This window comes from Thamnophis elegans, chromosome 12 (genome assembly GCF_009769535.1).
Source record: "Thamnophis elegans isolate rThaEle1 chromosome 12, rThaEle1.pri, whole genome shotgun sequence".
Lineage (NCBI taxonomy): Eukaryota > Metazoa > Chordata > Lepidosauria > Squamata > Colubridae > Thamnophis > Thamnophis elegans.
In genome coordinates this window covers 24,728,661-24,755,485 of record NC_045552.1, presented here as the reverse complement: position 1 = coordinate 24,755,485, position 26,825 = coordinate 24,728,661, and the positions used below count along the sequence as shown (strand labels likewise).

Here is a 26,825-nt window from a genome sequence, read left to right as displayed (position 1 = left end):
CTGTCAGATCAAAAGATTAACTAGCCAGAACTGTATGGAATAGTTTTCCCTATTAATTGTGACGAGCCGTGAGAACAACCTTCTCACAGGAGGAAGAGTCCCAGACCAGGCAATGGTCAGACAGGAGAACAAATCCCAGTTCATAGAACAAATGGGAAGGGAAAGTACTTCAGAAGATACTCCCCTCCCCAGTTTTCTGAAAAGTATAAATAAACAAGTAAAGTCTTGTTTCTGCAGCCTTACAATAAAAGTGATCTTAGTACTCATGGTTTTGGTTTTTTTTTTTTTTCTTCTTCTTCTTCTGTCTGGATTATCTCAAAAGGTGACAATAATCTTTCAAGTCTGAAAACCTCTTTCCTCTCCCCTGTCCTTACTTCCTAGAGGATATGGGAAGGTCCCTTCTGATGGAATGAAGCAAGGCGTCAAGCCTGCCATATACTGAAACATATTGTAGTGTGGGAAACTGGAAGGGGGGATTGTATGAAGCATGGGAGCCAAAATAACATTTCATCTCAGAAAGTCACGGTCACTTCATCCCTGCACCTGGACCGATGTGGATGGGAGGAATTTTCCTTCATGGCAATGACTGATTGGACCATGTGATAGACATGTGGGTGCTGGAAAAGGTCTTGAACTTTCAACTGTATGGAGAAAACCTGGAAGCTTTCAGATTCAGGTTTTTCCAGATGTGCCAATATGACATCTCTAATAAAATGGAACTTTGAGGAATTTCAAACCTTGGAGTTTTACTCATTGGGGGTGTTACTTGGAACCCTGACCTTAACCCAAATCTGCTCTAAAGTAACTACCAGCTCCCACAAAATCTGGGGTGCTATCTGGGGTCCTGAACCACAAGTGTCCACCCAAAACTGGGGGGGAATGAAGACTCAGGACAGACAGAGCACAGAGAGAAGACTGACAGAAGGAGTGGATAGCTAGGAGAGACCTGGTGCATTCCAGAGGAGTAAGAGATAACATAGCCTAGATATCATTTGTGAGAGAAAGAGAGCGAAGACAGACACTTCTTAATAGTTCACAGAGTATATAGTGGATGAGCAGAGTGGAATCCTCAGTCTGGCATGATGTTGCCTTTACATGGTAAAAAACAAGGAACTTAGCTTGGAAGATTCACCACATGTCTTTCTTGGTTTTGGGCTGGACAGAAGATACAACACACTACAAATCCCATCATCTTCCAAATGACTATGGTTGTACTTCTTGAGGAATGATGAGTATATGGGCTACCAATTCTCATAGTTCCTTAATTTGGTTTTCTGGCCTGAACAGAGAGCTGCATTCAACAGCCTAACTGTCCCTTCCAACTATATGATTCACTCTGTGGAGAACTTTCAATTGGAGAAGACTGACAAAAGGCAAAGACGAATATGTGGAAATAAAATCCAGGAAATATTTTACATAATAAAAGATCAAAGATCAAAACCATGTTGGACAACTGATGGGAGACCACCTGCCCCCATGTTTACTGTCATTCTAAGACAATAGCTGTGAAGGTTAAGAGTTGCCAGATTCATCTTCTGCCAGCAAAAAGATTCCATAATATTTTCTGAAAAACTTAAACGTGGGTTTATGGACTGTATAAGAGAGAATCAAGAGCATACTTATGGGGCACTCCCTAAATAACAGTGCATTTACTTCCAATGACCCACAGTTACTGGGTCTGACTTTCTTATATATAAATGTCCATGTGAGGTCCTTATAAATTTGGCCTGGCATGCAGAGGCATCATAGGCATCATAGATCACATCAAACAAACTCTCTCCAATGTTTAATTAGTTGCATAAAAATTCATTTCTGCATAGCGGGCAGGCCCAGAAGGTAAATTCTATTATTTTCATGAAAGTGCATATGAATGCATTAGAGTGTATGGACTGAAGTCTATTTGTACAGTACATTCCCAGTGGACAGCTCCCTGACATGTTTAGTTGCTACTATTGAAAAAGATTTCATCTATTATTTGAACACACTATAGAAGTAGAATACATGCAAACAAAGAACAAGGATTCTTTCATTACAGGACACACTCTTCTGTCGAGAGGGGTAACCTCTCAGGCTTGGAAGCCATCAGGAGATAGGGCCTCAAGCCTGCCACATATTCAAACATAATTACTATGGGAAACTGGGAGGGGGACGGTATGGAGCTTGGGAGATGTGTAGTCAAAATAATATTCCTTCTCAGAAAGTCAAGGTCATTTTGTCCCTGCACCTGGACGGATGTGGATAGGAGGAATCTTCATCCATGGCAGTGACTGATTGGACCATTTGATGGACTTGTGTATGTTGGGGCAGGGTCTTTAACTTTCAGCTGCATGGGGAAGACCTGGAAGTTTTCAGATTTGGGGTTTCCCAGATATGTCAACGGCTCGTCCAATAAATTGGTATTTTGAGGAACTTCTTGACTCGAGCTATTATTTCATAGAGGATGCTATTTGGAACCCTGACAGAACTATTTCATCCTAAACTCTTAAAACTCATATTCCCATGTGCTACAGAAGGGACCATTCTAACCCAACAACCAACTTCTCAATCCTTTCCAACTGTTTGGCTCATTGAGCAACATTTGTGCCAGATGCCTTTCACCGGTTATTTGTAATACAAATTATGGTCTAATCTTTCAAAGAAATCTTCCCTGAGCAAGCTGCAAATGCTTGATCTCTCAATGGTCTTCCTTAAGGTAAAACAAAAAATGACCTCCTGCATGATCAAGAGCCTTCAGGCGAATAGCATTGCAAGGATAGCCATTCCTACATATACAATGCCCATATTTGTGAGATCATAAACTTTCTTCTTAAACTTGCTTTTTTTTTAAAAAAAAAACTAGAGGTCCTTCTTTTGTATAAAAGAAAATTCTGCCATTAGAACCCCTTCCTAGCCACAATTTGTTTTAAGTCCAATATTGCTGATCATAGACTTATAAGAATGGAATAAAATCTCATTGAAATTTCCTGATCATCTACTTGATAGTGGATCTTAGAAAAAGAGGTTGAGGATTACATATATATTTATATATGCAGACCATGCAATAATTTGGAGAAAGTTTTGGAGATCTGGGGCATGTTGGTTTGCATCCTGCTCTGCTTCCACGACAGCTACACAACAAGGGCTCAGAGTCGCATGGAGACCACATACATTTTAGAGGAGAAATTTAGATATACATTTAATTTTGCATGTCTTTAGAAGAATAAATAGGGATAAATTATTAGAAACAACTTATAACAAACCTGTTGTAAGTATCACCGTTCACGATTCACCAAGCCACAAAATAGTGGATGATCTCCAGATAAAAGAATTACTATTAGATGAGTTTGATTTCTTATAATGATCCTCTTCTACTAAAGGTGATAATTCAACACAATTTCCTGCCTCATTTGTAATCTTTGGTGTCATTTATCTTACCTCGACACACAGGTCTCTGGTCACTCCAGGCAGCTATCATACCACTCAGCTTCTTACAGGTGATGCTTTTGGAGCCTTGTAAGTCATAGCCTTCACTGCAGGTGAACTGGACACTGGATCCTAACCTGGAACACAGGAAGCCAATTACTGACCTGCACTGTAGCTTCAGGCAAAGATTTTGGATGCTCTGTTTTGTTTCTTATTTGTTTTGTTCCATAGGGAACTTCTGGGTTATATAATTCCAGATATGATATAACAATGAAAATAAATGTTGGATTTCCAAATGCAAATTGATAAAGCCTTGGCCCATAACACACTAAGATTTAACTAGGGTTGAAAAAAAGGAAGTGTGGGTAACTGATCAGGGGAGAATAGAAGAACAGGAGAAAATCGTAAAGTATCAAAGATTTGAAAACCAAAGTTGAAAGACTATGGCATAAACCAGGCATGATGGTGGCAGCAGTTATCAACACATCAGATACCATACTGAAAAAAAAAATTGGATGGCCCTTAATAAATCCTGTGCATTGACAAAATTTCCATCTGTCAATTACAAAAGGCCACATTGCTTGTATCTGCACATACACTATGCTGATATAGTGTGACAAACTAAATACTTGGGAAGAACTCAATGCAACTAAAGGTCAACACCAAATGAAGAACTGGCAGATAATAATAATTTATTAAGGTTGTATACTATCTGAATGCCAAAGACTTTGGGTGGAGTTTATATTGATTCCCTTCTGCTGGTGGGTAAAATAATTTTATTAGCAATGAGAAAATTGGTTGCTAGATCAGGTTTTAGGTAGTTCAATGTTAATTATTGTACTGATAATAGTTTTAATTGTGCTTTTAAAATACATTACTTTTTAAAAATCTATCTCAAGTACCATTGACAACTGAAACAAAAATGCAATACATAAATGTGGGCATGCATATATATTGTACATACATTCAATCACTCCAGTAGGTAGCTAGACATTTTTTAGCATGTTACATCTCCATGGCATTACTGTGTTCAAAATGTGTAACAACAGATATTTGATCAACAGATCCACTGCATTTTTCCCCACCTGTCCTAACTGAATCCTGCATTTCAAAATGTACCAAGTGAGTAGATATCATAAGACTTCTAGAATATGTGGAAGATGGAAGAGACTTGGAAACATTGCTATTTAAAACTAATAAAACAGTTCTGACTTAAGTAATCTACATGGAATTTACATACCATTACTGGATAAAGTCTCTTAGTCTTTTAACAGATCTGAAAATGAATAGGGTATCACTGCAGATGTCAAAGTGATGCTATTGGAGCTGTGTATTTTAAACTTGGCAACTTTAAGATGTTGTAGACTTTAGCTCCTAGAATTCCTCCGTCAGCATGTTCATGCATCTTAAAGTTGCCAAGTTTGAAAAATACTGCTCTAGACAATGCATACACTGAGATCAATTTACAAAACATGCAATTTAGATTCCAATTGAAAAAATTAGAATGCGGGGACTATGAAGAAATAAGTTACTTATCCTATATGACAAATTGCATTTTTCTGGATATTCAGACTTCATCCAATTATGTGAATAATGATCCACTTAAGCATCTTCTATGATTAATCATATTTACAGATACATTCACTGTTGTCCCATAATGTTTTAGAGTATACTGGAAATGTCAATGCAATATTTATCAGGTTCATAAAGATAAATTTTTGAGGTTTCAAAATCTCATTTTTATATTGATCTCACATATTGGTATTACTAAATCTGCAGGAAACATTTAATAGTTTAATATCTATAGGTATGATGGTTCAGCTCAATAAATCATTTTTTTCTAGTTTGTTGGAGATTTTACAGGAGGGTGGAAATGGGGGAGACTCCTGACATGTTTTGGAAGCTGCCATTAGGCGAAATCAAATTATTCTAGGGACTGTTTTCTCTTTCTTATCCCATTCCATCTCACACTGGGCAAGATTATTCTTTTAGTTCCAGACCTTATTTCATGGAGAGTGGGAAAGACGTGACTATATGCTTCTGGCAAAAAAAAAAAAAAAGTTATCTACAGAGACATAAAATTAAATATTGATCTGCACTCTGACTCACCCACCCCCATCCCTGCTTGCTGACATGCATAACATGAAGAGACTGATCTATTGCTTACGCACAAAAGCAAGAGGTGACAAAGTGATGGTGAAGGCAGCTGGCATGGCTGGAGGGAAACACATCCAGCACTGATTCACACATGCACGATGGTTTCTCAGCAGTAATGTGTGACCCTATTCCACCAAAGGCACTACATTAGAAGTGATACATATGCTCCGAGTGGATCTGCAGTTGTTCAGTTCCCAGGAGCAAACTAGGCATGTTATAAGGCCATCATCAACTGATCAACATAAATATGTCAACCATCCATATGGTTGGATATGGATATGAAAGCATCATAAAATGATTTCCCTATAAGAGTGGTAAATAAATCTTTAACCACAAAAGCTTGTGACACCCTAAGGATTAACAGATTTATCAACACATAAACATTTGGGGACCTTGGTTCACTTCATCAGATCCAAAACATGGGTTTTGTGTAATGTGTGTAGTAATAAATCGGCTAAGGTTCACTGGCTGTATATATAAATATGCATGTATGCATGTATCAGAGATGGTATTCAGCCAGTTCTTTCCGGTTCGGGCAAATTGGTGGTGGTTGCTGGGGGAGGCGCCACCCACCTGCCCTGATGTAATGTGCAAGCACTGCATATGTGCAGAAGGTGATGCACAGGAGCAGATGCGAGCATGCTTACATTTGCAGACCAGTAGGGAAGGTAAGTGAATCCCACCTCTGGCATGTATGTATGTATGTATGTATGTATGTATCTATCTATCTATCTATCTATCTATCTATCTATCTATCTATCTATCTATCTATCTATCTATCTATGTATGTATCTATGTATCTATGTATCTATGTATCTATGTATCTATGTATCTATGTATCTATGTATCTATGTATCTATGTATCTATGTATCTATGTATCTATGTATCTATGTATCTATGTATCTATGTATCTATGTATCTATACACACACATATATATGTATATAGACAAAACTATCACAGCTACAAACCTTAAAAATAATCTACAATTGTTTATGTGAGATATGTGAATTCAAATCCACTTTCTGTCCTTCACTGAACAATCAACAAGACAAAGAAGTTCCTCAAAAGGTGGAGGTGGTTTGTAAAATCTTTGTGCAAATGCCACATTTTCTAGCAACTTCCATTCAATAGAATGCCTTTAACCCCAGTTAGTCCCTTTTCTTTTTCTTAAAAACATCCTAATTATTTTTGAAAGAGCGGAGAAACCTTTTGCTGGCCAGAGACCACACACCTTTGCCCAGTACTGAAAGGATTACTGGATATGTAGGGCTATCCCACATGCATAAAGTTAAATATAAAGTTTCCCCTCGCACATATGTGCTAGTCATTCCTGACTCTAGGGGGTGGTGCAAATCTTTGTTTCAAAGCCGAAGAGCCAGTGCTGTCTGAAGACGTCTCCATAGTCATGAGGTTGGTATGACTAAACGCCAAAGGCACATGGAACCCTGTTACCTTCCCATCAAAGGTGGTTCCTATTTTTCTACTTGCATTTTTACATGCTTTCGAACTGCTAGGTTGGAAGAAGCTGGGACAAGTAATGGGAGCTCACTCTGTTAAACGGCACTAGGGATTTGAACTGCCAAGATGCCGACTTTTCTGATCGACAAGCTCAGCATCTTAGCCACTGAGCCACTGTGCCCCACATGTATAGGGAAGACTATTGGGGGGCATCAGCCAAATAAGCAAATGTGTGTTAAATCTATGTGTTAAATCTAAATTGAAAATTACAATTTTCATACATCTCCCATCCTAAAATGTTGAGAGGCTGTGCCGTCAATTTTTGGCAATCCCTTTGATTAAATTTGTTATCTTGCAGGAAGCTCCTGGGGCTGCAAAGAGGAGAAATGAGGGCTGTTGCACATCTTCCCTTTTTCTAGCGCAATGGTTTCAAAATGGGGTTGTGAAAAAGCATGACAAAACAAACACCTTCCTTATTGTATGCAGAAGGTTCCAAAAGCAATAGATGAACCTAAAAGTCTATCAATCTGGCAAGATGGAACTTTCCTTGGGAAGCACAGGTGATGCTAAGGCATAATAGTATGACTTTCCTGACTGGACTGTTTTGTGAGAGTCCGTGGGAATATCTATCTCTATAGCTATCACCTCTCTCTCTCTGTCTCTCTCTGTCTCTCTCTGTCTCTCTCTCTCCCTCCCTATCTCTCTCTCTCTCTCTCTCTCTCTCTCTCTCTCTATCTATCTATCTATCTATCTATCTATCTATCTCATCTGAGTTTGTGTGTACATCTCTCTCTCTCTCTCTCTCTCTCTCTCTCTCTCTGTGTGTGTGTGTGTGTGTGTGTGTGTATGTATATTGGGGATGGAGGCTTCAACAGTGAGAAATTCAACAAAAATAAACAATATTCCACATTGTCAACAGTTGACTAACATGCCCAATGGACTTCCTTTCATGGGGAAATGAAAATCACATTTTAGTGTGTATGGTTAATCAGAATTACAGCACTGTACATGAAATGCAACAACAGAACATGGGAATCCTGGCTACAACATGTTTACAAATCTTCTACAAATTGTAGACACATTTGGAAAACAAATCAGAGTGGAAGATTCCTCAAGAGTTGCCACATTATTACCCTAATTAAAAGAAATGAAATAGAAAGAAATAGAAATAATAATCAGTCTCCCATGACACCATTTTATAATTAAGTAAGAGTAGGCAACTTGCTTGTGACTGAAGATTTGGTTTTGACTTTTCTGGCTTTTAACACAAACATTGTGACATCAATCATCTGGTAGAGCCCATTTTTAGGCCATTTGAGTGCATAGAGAATTAAGGTAATGAAATGGGTGCAAGACATAAGACAGGGGTGTCCAAACTTGGGAACCTGGACCAATTCCCAGAATTCCCCAGGCTGGCTGGGGAACTCTGGGAGTTGAAGTCCACAAGTCTTAAAGTTCCCAAGTTTGGAAACCCCTGACATAAGGTATCCATTTTGCCCCCTAAACCCACCCCCAATGGTGAAAAATAGCCCTATTTATGGTGCTGGATTTTATATATATATATAAAGTTCCCAAGTTCCCAAGATATATATATATATATATATATATATATATATATATATATATATATATATATATATATATATATATATATATATATATATATATATATATATATATATATCTAAAGGGATGAAATTGGTATTTTATGACTACACAAGTTTTAAGGCAATTATTTTGCCCCTTAATCTTCTCAATATAATAAAGAATAAATATTTTGACTCCCAACAATCCAGAGCACTCAAAAAAAATCACAAATAATACATCCCAGAATCACAGTAGATGGGACATGCCACAGAGTTGATGAAAGACCAACACTCCTTTAACACATCTGTCTTCTCAACTTCTGATGTTCTTGCAAGATGAATGGACTCTAGCAGCTCACTGATCATTTCATACCAAAGCTGATATAGACCAAATGATGTTACACCAGAAAATGTTCATATTGACACAGCAAGTGATGAATATTAGAGTCATACTTTAGAATGGACTCTTGCCAACGTGAACCGAGGTCTAAGCTGTTATCTTAAACATGACACCTTGGAAGTTAAATGCAGCCAAGATCAATCAATTTTGCTTTCCAATAAACAGAACTGAAATGGCATGGGTAAAATGGATTAAGAGCCATCTATTTTACGTGCAAAATAAAAAAAAAATGATCTTGGTTGAAAATACTGAAAAGTAACTTGAAAATACATTTTCAAACTGTTGTCCCTTTCTTCTTCTCCACTTTCCTTTTTTTTCCTTCCCTTTCTTTCTCTATCTTTCCTTTCCCTTCCCTTTTGTGCATGAGATGGCTCTTTAAAAAGATCACTCCCAGAGAGAACACACAGAGACACAAGAGGATATTATGACATCAGAATGGTGCATCATAGGCAGGCTGTTTTATTTCTTAAGAACATAAAAGCCTTGCTGATTAAATCAAAGCTTCAGGATGCAAGCATCCTGCTTTTGACAATGGACAGCCAGCTGCTTCTGTGAAAATCTTGGAACAGGGCACTGTAGCCTTCATTAATCATCCCCTCGTCTTACCCAATTGTTATCTGATGGAATTGTCAACTGCCTCTAATAATGCAGGTTCAATGAAATGACGGTGCTCTGACAAACACTATGGATAGTGGATGGATTTGTCCAACACCCCCTTTCCTTCTAAAACTTACTGCCAACCTTCACACCTGTTTTGGTTGAAATGAGGGCTGTAGCTCCACATATAAGCATGAAGCGTGTAAAGAAGGAAAGAAAAAAAAGACGCTTACCTGAAATCATTGCCTATTCTTTTGCCCCGATCTGGAATCCCAGGGTCTGGACACATGTTATGTCCCTGGGACGCACCAACCTGTGTTACTACAAAGCAAAAAAACAGCATATACAGAAGTAGAATAGAAGACAAAAAAATGTATATCATCTCAGTGCTGGTGATGTAAATAAAATGGAAAATTACAAGTTGGAATGCATTGAGTAAATGTTATCTGTTCCCATGTTCCCTCCCCTCAAAACATTTGCTGAAGAGTGTTCCTTAATCTGGTGCATTGGAAATGCATCATCTTGCACCTTGGGATTATGGGAGTTATAGTCCAACATATCTCAAAGGTGAACATTGTGGAAGGCTAAGTTATGGTTAGGTGAACTATCAAAGCCACACAGCTCAGAAATAGAACTATGACCTCTGATGAAAACTCAAATCCTGTTCACTCCCCTCCCCCCCCCAGTTCTCAGCTGTAAGCCACCGAAGCAGACACCTCAACATAGTCTTCCATCTCCCAAGATGTTGCCCAAGCCAGCTTATAAAAATAACACCGGAATGCAGAATTGTATGAAAATTCCACTATTTACCACCGGGCTGATGTTAATGAAAAGCAGTAAGTTAAATAAAAAGCAGTGGAAGATGACAATCGAGATATGTAGGGGAGGATGACAGGAGAAGAGGAGAGAAGCCAGTTGGGTTCACAGTTGGTGATTTAGTTTCATTGTGCAGGACCTGAAAAAGGAGTAACCTTTTCCATTAGAAGAGGGGAAAAGAAGCATCAGATGGTGCCAAGAGCAGAGCACGCCACCCATCCAACAGAAGGAATTCCAGAACTATTCTAAAATGGCATGTACCCAATTAGGGTGAGATCCGGAGTCCTCCGGGATTGGGCAGTCTATAAGTCGATTTAATGAATAAATCAAATCTGAATAAAAATGGATTGATTTTAATTGCACGTTCAGTTTTTACAATATCCCAGTCATATTGAAAAATATGTGACACAATTTTCTGGGTAAGCAAATGGACGAAGGGAAATGTGGAAGTGCACAGCACAGATTTTGGGGGCAAGGGAAACTTAGTAAGATCAAAGAACATGATTTACCACCACCCCCCATGATTAGTCTGCATCAATACTGCATCTTTAAGACTGGAGGGGTCAACAGCAATCATCAAGTAGAGAAAAAGGAGACTTCCCAAAGGACAACTCTACTGCACAGGTGACTTGGAGGGAACTGATTCCTCTTTAAGGAAGCAGGTAATATAATTGCTTAAAGGTAAAGGTTCCCCTCGCTAGTCGTTCTCAACTCTAGGAGGTGGTACTCATCTCTGTTTCAAAGCCAAAGAGCCAGCACTGTCTGAAGACGTCTCCGTGGTCATGTGGCCAGCATGACTAAACAATGAAGGCACACGGAACTCTGTTACCTTCCCACCAAAGGTGGTTCCTATTTTTCTGCTTGCATTTTTTACATGCTTTCGAACTGCTAGGTTGGCAGAAGCTAGGACAAGTAATGGGAGCTCACTCTGTTACGCAGTGCTAGGGATTCTAACCGCCAAACTGCCAACCTTTCTGATCGAGAAACTCAGTGTCTTAGCAATGTCCCTTCTATAATTGCTTGTCAAAATCAGGATCTCTTTAGAAGAGGATTCCACCACATTCGGTCACACTTCGTAATACTTGAAAGGGTGGAATCAGGACCTCTGTAAGAGGAGCTGAGGCTGCAAAGCTTGTGAACCACTGCCTCGGTTCTAACTCTAGTGGTCACTGGGATGCTTCTCTTATCATCAGTCTTACAAAATTCTACAGACTTAAGTACTTGCTTTTTCTCTCTAGCCAAAAAGGACCAGGAACCCAACTGCTTGTTGTGTTGCACCTTGAGGGATATATGTAATAATATTGGGTGTACACCTAGGAAACAAGTGTGGAGTAAATCAAGCAACATTACAGTATTTATCCCTGTTTTTTATGTAAAGCCTCCATCCTCCCCCCACCCACCCACCCGGACAAATTAGACGCATTGCTAACTACATGACTATAGACTAAACTGTACATATTCAAAGAATAAAGAGTCATTGTATCACAATACTTCTGCTTCATCACAATATATTTGCTCCATCTCCATTCACAGCCAGTTTAGGGAATCCCACACACCCATCTTTTGATTCTTTTTTTCTTGAAATGGAGATGGAAATCTATTCTTTCAACATAAACAATGATAGGATGGTGCTCAAAACAACTGTCCACAGAATATTTCCACATTGAATTTATCAACTGTCATAACAAACTCCACACAACTTTATGAACCACAATTATTATAAGTACAGCACCTTCTCTCTTAAAAAAAAAATCACACAGATAACTAAACCCTCTATAAATATTTTCTGGAAGAACTGCTAGGCAGATACTCCACCACTTATACAGGAATGGGGTCTCCCCCAAATGGTGACTCCCCTATATTAAGGATACTCTTGCTATTTCCATTAACTGCACATTATGAGGAATGTAAATTATGAAACAAGTACAGAACAAAACATTATTGATAAACTAAACCTGAGGACACAGAATTTGGGTACAGGAGCAAGGTATGTAGATACTATTTTTCAATCACATTTTTACATTTATTTAATTAAAAGTTAAAAAGTACTAGGTTACCAAATTCAATATTATTGACATTTGCTTATTATAATCATGCATAGACTAGAATCTGGGAATGAAAGCATATCTAAGAATAATACATCAGTATAAACAATTCAGAAGATCTAGAGAACTCAACTTCACCTTGATTACAGTCTTTTTCTCTGATCATTTTGAGACAGGGGCATTTAACCAACCCCGCCACTTGCGGGGCCAATTCCAAATGGGTTTGCTGTTCACTTCCAGGATCCAAGGATGAATTAAATAAACAGGGCCCATTGTTATTGTAATTTTGCTATGAAGCATCTGCAAGCATCTATGAAGCATCTGCAAGAAAACAGCCAAGCTCAGAGAGCCTCAAGAACTGTTGCTATTCTCTACCTATCAATACCTATGGCCTGCAGTGGTATTGGAGGTGAGGTAGACATAGGATCAAGGTTCATGCATCTTCACGACTCCTTCACATTTGGGTAGGCTCTATTTTTCACTCAGTAAGGATAGAGGTAACCATCTTGGTCTCCCAAAACCAAGAGCCATTATTTTCATCCAACATCTCTTTGTTAACAACTGCAATTGCAGTGTTGCTGTCACTAAAATCACCTCAAAGGAGGAAAACAGATGGGGACTTAATAATCAGCAGTTAGAAGCTCATTGCAAAGGAAGAACACATTAATGTACAATATCTTAATTTTTTAAAAATAATTCTTAAAAATATACACTTTAATCATTGCTAAGTTGTCAGTGCTCATGGGAATGAAGTTTCACCTTTTCCTCCCTTGCTGCAGAATTAAGAAAAAAAAACCACCCATTTTCTGAAGCTAATTTATGCATATGGAATGAAATTAATTCATGTCCCTTGAACTTCCATATTTTAGACAACTCCCAATGCAAATGCTAACTTCAGAGGACAAATAGAGAAGGAAAGGGCGATACAATGTTCATTGAAACTTGTTGCTGTCATCACAATCATCAGTCCTTCCCTAGGCTGATTTTTTTTGTATTTTCTTTTAAAGCATGTTAATGCACTTGCAACAATAAAAATCCACGTTCTTTGGACAAATCTCATATTGGGAAGAAGTTCTAGAGTTTATCATTATGAAGCAAAAGAATATTTATCTCTGATAGCAGAAAGAAAATACAGAATAAGGGTCACAAAACAGCTTGAATTCAGGTCCATGTAGGTTTTCAAGGCATATTTTGTTGATGCCCAGAAGGTGTTTAGTCTGCAAAGTTGAAACAAACTAGTACCGGTAGGTGGATATCAGAATTCTTCGCCCATAACATATCAGACTGTAGATTCTCACTAACTCAAATCCTACCCAAAAATGTTGTGATTTTCTTATGTTTGATTCCCTCCCACTCCTTCATGGTAGATATAATTTGAAGGTTCCTGCCGGCAGCCTTCACAATGATGTAATGGTACAATGAATGGCATATATAGTACAAGGAAATTGTTGACCCTTCCTTTCCCACATTCATTAAAGAGAAAGAATGGAGAAAACAGTTGCTCAATATGGCAGAGTATCAAATGAATGAAGAGGTAATAAAGAACGTGTCTGTTAAGTTGACCCTCCCACTAAGGCCATGTGGATATCAAGGAGCAGAGGTCTTCAGAATTCAAGAGTACTTTCATTTAGTTATTCATTTATTCCTCTTAAAAAAAATAAGCAATACAAAGTTAAATGCAACTCATTAAGGTTTCATTGTTTGATGCAATAATTTATTTCGCATACCACACCAATCTTTGCCAATTATCTTCCCACCATACCTACCCATTGATCTGTTTTTTTTTTTTACTGCAATTAGTTCAGATTTCTTTTTTAAAAAAATCAACTGAAAGATAAATAAGTTCCTTATTGTTTGGAAATGCAGCATTTTCATGTAAAAGAAAATAAACCCCATTGTAAACAGATTGCCTTTGATCCATTATTATTACCGACATTGCTACTTTTAAAAAAAATGTCAGGCAGAAATACAGCAAAACACTTTGAAAAGTCAAAGGGGCAAGTTACTAACAAACAGAATATTTCTTCCCAGAAGCAAGAGAGTTTCTTTAATGAAGTATAGCAAAACTTTTTATTCACCGCTTTAAAAAACAACCACTCATAGGATTTATAGAATTAATTCTACCAAGACAGAATGCAGAATCAGATATTCATATAGGAATACAATTAATGAGACCAAAAGAAGCAGAATCAGGCTAAATGTAGCATCACCACAATAGGCACTGTCACATTCTCTGTGAAACATGCAGGTACAGAAAACATGGAAACATTTCAAAATATTTTACTTTCCAAAGGAAAAGTTTATTTTTTTAAAAAGAAGCAAACCAAAATCATCATAGAATTCTGCCCTTTCCTATATTTTAAGATGCCCCTGTCTGAAAGAACTTGGAAATTATTCACAGCATTCTAAATGGATTCATACATGCATACACAGGATGAGAAATCCCACCAAATCATTTTGACATTATCTGCCCAGAATGCATGAGACTGTATGGAATGGTTCTTTGTAAGGGGAAAAAAATCAATGAAAAAAAAGGAGGAAATTTTGATTTATCTACTATCCAAGATCTGAACAAATCCTGTCTAGTGAAAGCAGACAGCATAATCAAGGTAATTCAATAGCTTCAAGAAGAAAAAATGTCATTCCTTTACAAAAAAAGGATCTCACTGAATACAGAATGGTATTAAGAAGCCCTTGTTATCCTTAGGAAATCCTTGCAGTTACCACAACAGGCTAATCAGTCACATCCTACTTTTAAAAGTGGCTTCCAGTAGACATTTGCAAGCTTTAGGCCATGGGTGTCAAAGTTATGGCATCACGTTGCTATCACGTGACATATTGTGATGTGTTTCCCTTTGCAGAGCTAGGGTGGGTGTGGCCTGAGTTTGACACATCCAGTCCATGGGCCACCAGTTTGACACCACTGCTTAGGCTAATTCAGGTAGCCTAATTCAGGTAGCTTGTCAGGTTTCCGAAAGGTGCCCTAATTGATTCATGAACCTTGAGCCAAGTTTCAAAAGAAAACCAGTCACTTATTAAGAGCACCATTTTGGCAATACCCTATTGTACTCAAATCTAAGCCTCACTTGAATTATGGCTGAACTTTACCCGTTCCTCCCCTCCCTTCAATCTATGTCATAAATCACATTCTCCAACAAGGTGCACCCCTCACAAGCCTGCTATAATAATCTGAGATCCAACTCTAGCTGAAGGTATGCGTGGAATGTGCTCCCCCTTTCCTCACCATGGCAACTTTATGAGTTGACATAGAGTCAATTTCAGACAACCACTGTTGGGAGAACTGCAATATATTAACCTGCATGAATCCTGAGTTTCCAGGATCATATGAGAGTGATGCTTAGAGGTAGTGCTTGACTTATAACCATTAGTTTAGTGACTATTTGAAGTTACAGCAGCACTGACATAAGTGACTTATGACTAGTTCTCTCATTTATAACCACTGCAGCATTCCCAGAGTCACATGATCAGAATTCGGACACTTGGCAACTGGCATGGATTAATGACCATTGCAGTGTCCCCGGGTCACATGATTATAATTTGTGTCTCTCCCAGTTGGCTTTCAACGAGAAAAGTCAATGGGAGAAACCAAATTTGCTAAGAACTGTATGGTTCACTTAACAACTACATCCAAAAAGGACATAAAATCAGGCATGAATCACTTAACCCAGTGGTGCAGGTTCAGGTCCCAATTGTCATCATATGTCAAGGAGTACCTATATTACAAACTGTGTGGCCAGATGCTTTACATGACTTTAATTTTCTTGTAAAAGAAAAAGGAGGAGAATCAAGTTCCACTATGTTGACTGTATCCTGAACTTTTGCTCTGTCTGAAATGAATTTTTGTGCAATATCATAAGAACAATAATATATTTAACAGGACTACTAATATGGAATTCTAAATATTTTGTCTTGCTCATGCAAAATGCCATACTTCTGAGCAATTTCTGCAGTATTAACAATGACTACTGGGGATAACTAGGGATATACCATTTTTTTCCAGTAGTGACATAGGAGGCACCTGTATAATTTTCTGTGCAATCTAACAATATATTTTATTTGTGAGTGCTTGTGTGCATGCAGGCATATATAGGGGAACTCAGGTGGTGGCCTGCAGTGCTCCAGTCTGGGTCATGAAATGAAACCGGAATTCATTTACAATGGAGCACTTATCAACATTTTGAGCTGCGACCTAATAATATATATATTGGTAATTTTTTTCAAAATCCCTCTGCTCCCCAGCATTCAGTTTGAGCCAGACCAGGGGTGGGCAAGTATGGCCCATTTATGAGCCGTGGCTCAGAAATTCTGAGAACTGAAATCTGTAGATTGTAAGATCATAGCTGCCCACCCCTGATTAAGACCATTTTGAAATTTAATCTTTCATTTCAGCCTGTTCCTAATTCAGATAACTATTATGTTGATGGACAGATAAATGAATGCTCAGAGTCCTGACCCCTTTGATATAATTTATTTTCAACAATCCGTTGGCTTCGGAAAAAATAATAATTTGCTAGGTGGCAAAAGGCAAAGTATGCCATTTTCTAAAACACAAAGAGCAAAGCCTGAATGGTTACATATTTAGTTTTCATTTCTCAGTTTTATTAATCTAATTTTTCAACTACTATGAAAACAGCAATAAGCTTGCTAAGCATTTGTTCTGTTTTCTTCACTGCCATAAGCCAGTATGCAAGAATGCTATACCTTAAACCAATCTGTTCTAGAAATCATCCACAGGGATTCAGAAGCAAATCAAGTTCAGGATATGACTAAGATGTCATTTCAGACAAATTTATCCTAATCTAAATATGTTGGCAAAGCATTTCCAATGGGTTTAAACTATTTTCAGCTGGTAAGCACATTCTGAAATAATTGATTAAAATTCTTCAGTCCTTTTTTTCTTCAAATAATCTTTTTAAAGTTGCACTTCAAAAGCAGTATATAGGAAAACAAATCATAACTGAACATCATTTTTTTTGTCCAGTTAGAAATGCATGCAAGTTTCTGTCAACCAAATATTGTATCGTTTGCTAAACTTGTGTTATTAACTTTCAGAAATTCAATAAGAGAAACAGTCACAACCCTTCTCTATAGATTTAATGCAAACAAAAATAGTGTGAGCATTACTCATCTTACTATAGGTCAAATCACAAGTATAATTTCCATCAGCATGTGAGGTTTCAAGGCTTAATTTGCTTGTTTTATTTTCCACACCAATCTGCAAATATTGGTAGAAGTAATAACAAAATATGATCAGGGAAAAAACTACAAGTTGCCAGCTAGATCAGAGAAAACAGTTCAACATGTCCTTTCTACACTAGAAATGGTGAGAATCAGGTGTCTGCAATTTCTGTAGGGAGAGAGAAAGAGTTGGTTTCAAGTCTCTAACATCCTTTGTACATAACTGCTTCTCAAGGATCCTTTCTAGAAATTAAAGTTTCCCACACTTTCAGCAAACACTGGTTTGTTTGCTCAGTCTACTAGTGACATAATGAAACAATGATTCCTTGCTTTTTTGCAAGTTCTGCTCAAAGTGACTGATGCATATTAAATTTTTTGTGTATAATTAATATTTTGTGTAGAATGAAAGCAAACTCGCTTATCAAGGGCAACCTGCAGTTGGAAAGATGACAGTTGGATAAAATGCTCTTCTGATTCAACATCTGGATTCAACAGTTCAGCCCTACCAAGATGCAGTAGAAACACAACAAGATAGAACACAATAGGGGCAGAGGAACATGTCATTAGAGAGGGAAGCAAGATTGATTTGGTCTGAATCTGTATGAAAACATGCTGTTTTTGATGTTATGTAAGAACTAGAATATACTTTATTTTTGGAGAGTCATTTGCAAAAAGTATGCATGCTAGAAAAAGCACACCACCCCTCCCCTCCTCTCCATTTGAATTATAGCACAGAAATATCTACAATATTTTGTGTCAATTTTTTTTTCCATGTTGGGTCTCTCTGCTCTCCCCAAACAAACTGATCCAGAAATAGAGAGCAAGGAATAAATCTATTACCGGGGGGGAGGGGGGGGGGATAATCTGACAAAAACTGAGGTCAACAGATTTGTTCATTTCCGTATATTACAAATGTCAGATATTCATTGCAAAATTCAGGGCTTAAATTCACTACAATATTATATGTATTTATTTATGTTTATATATCGAACTTCTCAACCACCAATCTCCTTCAGAGAGGGCTCTAAACATCCATATCTATATCTGTCTAGGAAGGAAGTATTTGGTATTTGGGTAACTAGTACAAGAATATTAAGCACATACGCATGAACATATCACAGCTGGGAGGATTATTAACAACAATTATGATATTGTTTTTCTCAAGTTTTAAATTACTGTAGAAATACCCTTTTGATAGGGTAGAAATTTTTGCCGAAAGTTATGGCACCATAAGAAATACGGAATACATGAAGCTCATAGTTTGACTGAAAAGATGCTTTATTCAATTTCAATTTCTTTCTTTTTTATTTAAAATGCCCATTAATATGTTCAGGCTGTCACAGGATTCTCTTTTATAGGATATGGGAATTCAAAGCACATAAAATCAAGTGTAACCAACAGGCTAAGAGGGACCTGATCCTTTCTGAAATTCTGCTAGAGGGGCATCTGAGTTGAAGGAAGGGAGATGCCAACTTATTCACTCAAATCAAGGCCTAAATGCAACTCAAACTCACCTTTCCCTTTCTCAAACTTGCAAGGTTTTTGACATAAGCTTCTGTTTGGAACAGTTTACACAGCAGTTTGTAATAGACTGGGTGGTCCATGATAGGTTGTTGAATAAATAAAAAAAGAACCAATCTAGATTTATTTATCTGTTTGTTCATCCATCCATCCATCCATCCATCCATCTTCTATTGTTGTCCTTATCAGTCAATGACTCTGGGTGGCTTACAGTTCAAAATATAACAATCTGAGCTGTGAAAGATCTTAGTGTCTTGAGAAGATCTTTTAAATGCTCTTCCCAGTAAGAACAGCTCTCACATTCTTCAAATGTGATCTACAGTAAAAATACCAAGAGCTGAAAACTCCTTACTCATTCTCAACTATTCCATTATCAGACCATCCAGTAGAGCAGAAGTGATCACTTGGAAAAGGAGTAAAGAGAAGATTTTTTTTTAAATAATCCCTCTTCATCTTCATGGAGAACATGATGGAATAAAGCAGTGGTCTCCAAACTTGGCAAATTTAAGGCTTGTGGACTTCAACTCCCAGAATTCTCCAGCCAGAAGAGGAGAATTCTGGGAGTTGAAGTCCACAAGTCTTAAAGTTGCCAAGTTTGAGGACCTCTGGAACAAAGAGCCAGAATGTCCACATTCCTTGAGCTTGTCTTCCTCCCATTCTTAAAAGAAGTCACTGTTTTCTATATGTAAAAAATAATAATGCAGTAATAGCCAGAGAAATGTGCCCCCAATAGTTACCAAAGGAAATAAGGCTACTTGGAAAATGAATACAGGAAACAAATGTCTTGAAGATGCTTTCCATGTAAAAATCAGGCGAAAGCATTGAAGAGGTGAGAAAGTGTTAACTCCACATAAGAACCTGACCTACAGGTCTTCCCATTCCTTCCTAAATGCCTTCCGTTGCCTCTACAATTCATGCAAATAGAGGCTTTCCCTTTTATTCTTTGTCCCCTCAAAAAGACTACACAATTTCTGCACTATTGTGATTTCCCAATTTCTCTGGTGAGATTCCTCCTCTGATGACTGTCCCAGTTTGAAATCTGGTCCCTAAGACAAAATAAATATCAGGCCCAAAACAACACACACACCCACACCCACACACACACACCTGGGATGCCCAAAACCAATGGAGGAACACAATAGACACAAAACAACATTATTTCTCTCTCACTTTCTCTCTCTCAACTTCCTAACATTGTTCTCAAGTACAGAATTACCAATAAGGCAAACAATCCTAGAGGTGTGTCTGTCTGTCTGTCTGTGTTTGTATAAACACATAGGTCTCCAAAATCTCTTTTTACATTACATACATTTTTACATGAAGTTATTGCTTCTTTCCAAAGAAAATATGTAGAGGATAGGCACAATGACATTTAATATACTAGGAAAGGAAAATAAAACTGACCATGTTTTAGATTATTGTTTTTCCTTTGCTGTTTGTTTCTGAACAATTGACCCAAGCTTTCTGACATTTGTGTTTGTCAAGCATGTATTTGCTCCCGTCTGAATTACTTAGTAGAGTGCATGACATATAGATGAGAAATCCAGATCCCTGCAGTCCTGCAAAGCACTCCTAACAATATATACAGCACATGGTCCATTCCACTGTGGACATGTGTGGGCTCACGCGTGCACACACACACGCAATCACACACACACACACACACACACACACAGTCCCACACAGGCATCCCTTACAGAGTTAGTATGTGTTTGCAAACAGAGCACTAAACGGAGCAGGTGAAGCAATAATGCAGGGTAGGAGGGGAGAACAGGCATTACCATTTTGAAAAAGAGTGGCATCGTCTGGTGATTGCTGGAAAGTCATATGGGATGTTCAAGGTGCTAAGTCTCACTCAACATGCAATGGTGGTTGAAACTTACACACAGATGTCTTCTGGTTCATGTCTTTACTTGGCATCAATTTCACTCCCCGGGACTTAATCTCCATTTGCTTTTTGACTGGAAAGGGAATGAAAGAGAAGAAGATTCAACAAAAGAGAAGCTATAAAGAAAGAAGGCGTTTCACCTGACCAGTTAATTCTAAGATTATTTGGAAAGCCAAATTAGGTTTCCAGAAGAACAAAGCACTGGGAGACTTTTCTTGTTCTTTTTTGCAATTTATATATGTATTTCTTCAGTTTCTATGGCCACCCATCTCAGTCAATGACTTGCCAATTAACAAGACAGTTCATTGATTGGCCAGTTTTCCATTTCTCCAAACAATGCCAACAAATCACTTTCATACAAATCAACCATGAAAGTTCCCCATTAAACACAAAAAGTGCAGGGTGAAATGCTATAATGGATATACCATTTCAGAACATAGAACTTGTTTAAATATTAAAAATTCAAGCACATTGAATATTAAATATTGAACATTAAAAATTCAAGGACAACAAATTATTTTACTCACACACATGTATCAACAAGCAAAACAAGGGAATATACATTTCAAATAGTTTTTTTTTTTTTTTTTTACCATTGACATCATGGTGCCCCTCATTTGCCTTAACACATGCAATCCTCCATAAATTAAGATATGGAAAAATCTTGAGATCTGATCAATGAAACATAAGAAACTACTGACACTAATATTAGCTATGATGAGACTGTGACATTTTCATTTCATTTGCATTAGGTACTTTCAGTGAGTTCAATCAAATATTATGAAATTTAGCAATCTTAAGAATAAGAGCTATCGTAATTAGGGGAAAGTAATAAAAATGGATCCCAAAATAGAAGCTAAGGACTGAAATGGCTACCAACTCTGGCTTTCTGAAAAAGTTTGGAAAGGTGACTTGAGTAGAAAGTGGAAGGATCAAGAATAATCATCCTTAAATATTCATAACTTTAACCTCTGTTATTTGCTTTTGAAGTGTGAAACATTTGTCTTTCTTAAGAATCAGTAATGCCTTTAAAATAATCAGGTCTTTAAAAGTAACAATAAGACATTTGTTCTTAATCCCTTACATCCTCTGGTACTTCTATTCCTTGGAAACTTGTATTTTAGAGGAAACACTTAAATATTATGTCTCTGTGTGTGGGGAGGCTGTTTACCAAAATCACTGGATTACAAACCTCTGACATTTGCCTTAATCAGAGAGGAAATTACAGCAAAAATCTTTACTGCACATCATTTTTTTAAACTTTTTTTTTAAAAGGCATGATTCAAGCAGGTGTATTTTTAATAGCACAACAGTAATCATGACTGATTTCCCTCTCCTTTTATTTTTAATTCAGTAACATCTTATCTACAACGCAATGCTCAACTGAAAGATTATGACTCAATAGCTCAATGTATTAAATGTGAAAGATGATTCATAAAGTTCCTAACTTGATTGGTTTTACTATTATGAGAGGAGGGAGATGAGTGAATTGACTGAATTAATACATATCTGTATTTAACAGGACAAAATAACATTGGTGGTCTGCAAAATGTCATTTTGGGCAATAACCACACTTGTCCTTGTAGGAGGCACCACAAGAGCTGCCTTCCATAGAATAGGCAAGGACATATAAAAAGGTAGTGTGAATAAAACCTAACTTTCATTTAGTTATATAGTCTTAATATGTTTCTCTGTGCAAAAGAACCTATTTGTATACCAAGAGACTTTTAAGGGAGAGTGTGCCCATTGTCCTAGCTTGTGCAAATAGTGGGATCCTTTCCAAGTATGGTTCAGATTTTGAAGTAAGCCAAGAGCAGGATCTTGGTGCTTTCGTCAGAAAGATAGAAGCATCATTATGGCATTGTTCCCTAAGCTCTGTCCATTGTCAGCATGCATGCAAAATTGGAACACGTCTACAAAGCGGTGAAGCTTGCGTTGTGAGGTTGCAATGCTGTTTTCATCAGTCTGATGTTAGTCATTACCCTCACCCATAGATGAGGCTGGAGCCACATTTTTCCTTCAAAGAAATTTAGAAAATCAGCTACATACATACATACCAATGGTGGGTTTCAAAATTTTTTAGAACCTCCTCTGTAGGTGTGGCCTGCTTTGTGGGAGTGGCTTGCCAGCCATGTGACCTGGTGGGAGTGGCTTGCTGGACATGTGACTGGGTGGGCATGGCCAACGTAAAATGTGGTGAAACCCACTTAACAACGCTCTTGCTTAGCAACCAAAATGTTGTCTCAGAAACTCAGGCATTTGAAGCACGCAAGCCTTAAAGCTGTCAAGTTACAAGACCCTTGCAGCCCTAACCCTTTAGAAAAAAAACCCCAAGGGTGTCCAAACTTGACAGCTTTAAAACCTGTGGACTTCAACTCCCAGAATTCCTCCTCTCGCTCTTCATCTTGATGATGTGCAGATGGGCGGGAGGAGGGAACTAGAACCGGTTCTAAACAGCACTGTAGATTTGTGGAACCTGTTCTATAGAAGAGGTTAGAACTGGCAGGAAACCCCCCCCCCGATACATGCATGCATGCATGCATGCATACATACATACATACATACATACATACATACATACATACATACGGAGGGCAGAAATTATTTCAGAATTTTAGACTTCCCAACACACTGCTGTTTACTGAACCATGGGCTTTAATGGCCAAAAAAGTAATGGAGGGGAGAAAAAAAGGGATTGATGCAGAATATAATGAGAAAGGGGAATTTCAAATCATACAGTCTAAGGATAGGAAGGGACCAGTGACGTGCAGTCAGGGAAGGCAGGGGAGGCAAGGCTTCATCACTGTCATCATGAAAAGAAAAGGAAAAAAAAGGAAAAAGGCTGAGGTAGTTGCTGCCAGAGTCACAGTGGATGACTCTGCTTAGTGTTTAACTGTTTAAAAAAGCCTCTTAAAAAGTGCCCTCTACAGGAGGAGGCGAGAGAGCCACGTGCCTCATTTAGTCTATCTTTATGATCACTTGAGCAGAGTTAAGCAAGGGTTAAAAGGTGAAAAATTCCTTATGTAGATGAGGCACGTGGTTCTCTCGCCTCCTCCTGTAGAGGGCACTTTTTTAGAGGCTTTTTTTAAACAGTTTAGCAAAGTCATCCATTGGAGGCTCTGGCAGCAGCTAATCCAGCCTTACTTCAGCAGCTCTTGCCTTTTTCTTTTTACCTTTTTTACATTTTCATCATGGCAGACAAGAGGAGAGTTGAAATCCTCTGTGAAACAGCTGGAAAAGGTATGTGGGTTGGAGGGAGGAATTCAAAATTATTGTAATTTGTAAGTAATTGTAATTTGTATTATTATAAGTAGTGTGTGTGTGTGTGTGTGTGTGTGTGTGTGTGTGTGTGTGTGTGTCTGCTGGCGCGTGGGCTGGCACTTTATTTTTTATTTTTTAAAGCCATGCCGCCACGCCGGCCATAGAGCAGGATGCGTCCCGCACTATGGCCGGTGCGGCACTGGGACTTTAAAGACATGCCGCCACACCGGCCCTAGAGCCCCGCCGAAGCCCCGGCGCTAGCAGACATAGGGCGGCAGACATAGGGCAGCTTTTGCCCGCTTGCCTCACCGGCCATAAACCTCCCCGCACGTCACTGGAAGGGACCTTTGTGATAGTCTAACATAGCACAGGAAGGCCTGGAGGAACATTGCCATGGGGTCATGATGGGTCGGACATGACTTCACAACTAACAATAACAACATAGCATGGACGACAAAAGCCTTTCTATAATCAATGAGGTAGACATTGACTTTTTTTTGGAATTCTTCATCTTTTTCAATCATATAGCATACATCATCACTTTGTTGTTTGTAGATACACTGAGCGCTTATTCACTGGATACAAATTCCTTGTGTGTCCAATCACACTTGGCCAATAAAGAATTCTATTCCATTCCATCTTGTTCCTCAAGTCCTTTATGAAACCACCTTGAACATCCTCCTTTCCATGTTGGACTTTCATTTGCATTAGATGACCTAAGCATTAGTTTCATAGCAGGTGAAAGTAATGGTATTGTACAATCCTTCAAACCCTCTATTAAGCCTCTTTTCTTTGCTACTGATGTTTGACACATGGAAGTAAGTAAACTTGATGCAATTATATTCTGGCTGTGTCAAAATTTATTACACGTGCATAAATGTCAAACTGAATTAATCCCTTTCAAGAATGCAGTAGTAAAACACAGCATAGGAGGAATCTGGGTATGATATTAGAAATAGGCTACTGAAAAAAGGTGTAAGGGTTGAGTATTTTTTAAGGAAACAAAAAAAATTGCAATATCCAAACTAATGGATTGGAATATGACTGTTATTTTTTTCGCTGCACATTTCTCTGAGCTTTGAAATACAGTTTTTATTCCAAAAATTACACATATAATGCGGGTATTAGGAAAGATGTGTACAAATGAGTATTATTTATATCCCATCCCTCAATTGTATGAGGGGAAAAGTGCATGCAGTTTTTTCTATATTATTAAGTCACCAACCACATCCACTGAGTGAGAATATAGCTGCTGGAATAGTAATTTCTCATGCTGACATTTGTACAGTTTGTCCCAATATTTTAGTCAATGCACATGAAAAACATAGAAAAGGAAAATAAATAAAATAGAAAATTGCCCTGTACATCTGCAATCCGTTTTAGGAATTATTGTAATTGAAACAATTCTGAAAGACCTCTAGAGGTTAGTAAGGATCCTACAACTTACCCTGATATTGTGCGTTGAAACCCTTCTGTCTGTGGTTCCCATCTGACATAAAGTGGAGATGAAGCCAGTTTTTGCTGCTGATTACAGGAGCAGGAAGGTTCGTCCCTGTAAACCTGCAAAAAGAAAAAAAAAAGAGAGAAGCTAACAGAAACAGCCACATACATTTTTAAAAAGTAATCTCTTTTATGAAGATGTGTAACGAACTCTTCCTGCAACCACATGTTTCAAATGTCCTCGAGATGCAAATAAAACTGGTTTGTGCAGCCTGTTATTTACCCACATAGAAATCTTGCGATACAAGTATAGACTTTACAGTATAAAAGAAACAAAAATTTAAATCCAATGCTGATTTTTATGCAGATCTAACTTCTGCGGCCAGATTAGTGCTCCATCAAGTGAAATTGCCTCCCCACTTCAAAGGCACAGAAATTAAACTGTTTATAGTTCTCTGTTGCCACAGATAATTAGAAAGCTGCCCTGCTATCTGGTCATATCACCAAAAGATATTCTGGAAAGAAAGGTTGGTTGGCAACAGCAAAGGGAGAAATAAAAGCATGTGTAATGCTTCCCAAAACGTCCACAATGATCTCTCTTCTTTTCAAAACTATCTAGAATGGATGGTACAGTATATCATGCTCAGATGAATAAAGGGCATTTGTAAGCAAAGCTTTTTTGTCTGTGGGGAGATGTGTGTATCCCTTTGAGTCAACCTTGACTGCTGGGGATTGCCCGCAGAAATGCCTGCAGTTATTTTGGCAAGATTTTATTATGGTTTTCCATTGCCTGCTAGGGCTGAGAAAGAGTGACTGGACAAGGATTATCCAGCTGAGTTGGGCCTAAAGCAGGATAGAACTCCAGATCTCCTGGTATCTAGCTTGTTGTTTTTACCACTATGTCAAAATGGGTCTCTATTCAATTATGGCTGTGAAAGTTGGACCATAAGAAAGGCTGATCACCAAAGAATGGAGGCCTTTGGACTACGGTGCTGGAGAAGACTCCTGTGAGTCCCTTGAACTGCATGGTGATCAAACCGGTCAGTCCTGGA

The 26,825-nt window shown here is 38.1% G+C and overlaps 1 protein-coding gene across 1 annotated transcript in view; it reads right to left on the bottom strand.

Annotated features, from left to right (window-relative positions):
* The window catches only part of CSMD2 (CUB and Sushi multiple domains 2), a 735,331-nt gene that overhangs the window by 370,226 nt on the left and 338,280 nt on the right, over positions 1-26,825 (bottom strand). Inside the window, exons 5-8 of the mRNA XM_032227842.1 lie at positions 25,781-25,893; positions 21,068-21,145; positions 9,837-9,924; positions 3,415-3,539 (exon numbers count right to left, since the gene is read on the bottom strand). Coding sequence (XP_032083733.1) covers positions 3,415-3,539; positions 9,837-9,924; positions 21,068-21,145; positions 25,781-25,893 — 404 coding nt within the window. The remainder of the gene's footprint in view (positions 1-3,414; positions 3,540-9,836; positions 9,925-21,067; positions 21,146-25,780; positions 25,894-26,825) is intronic.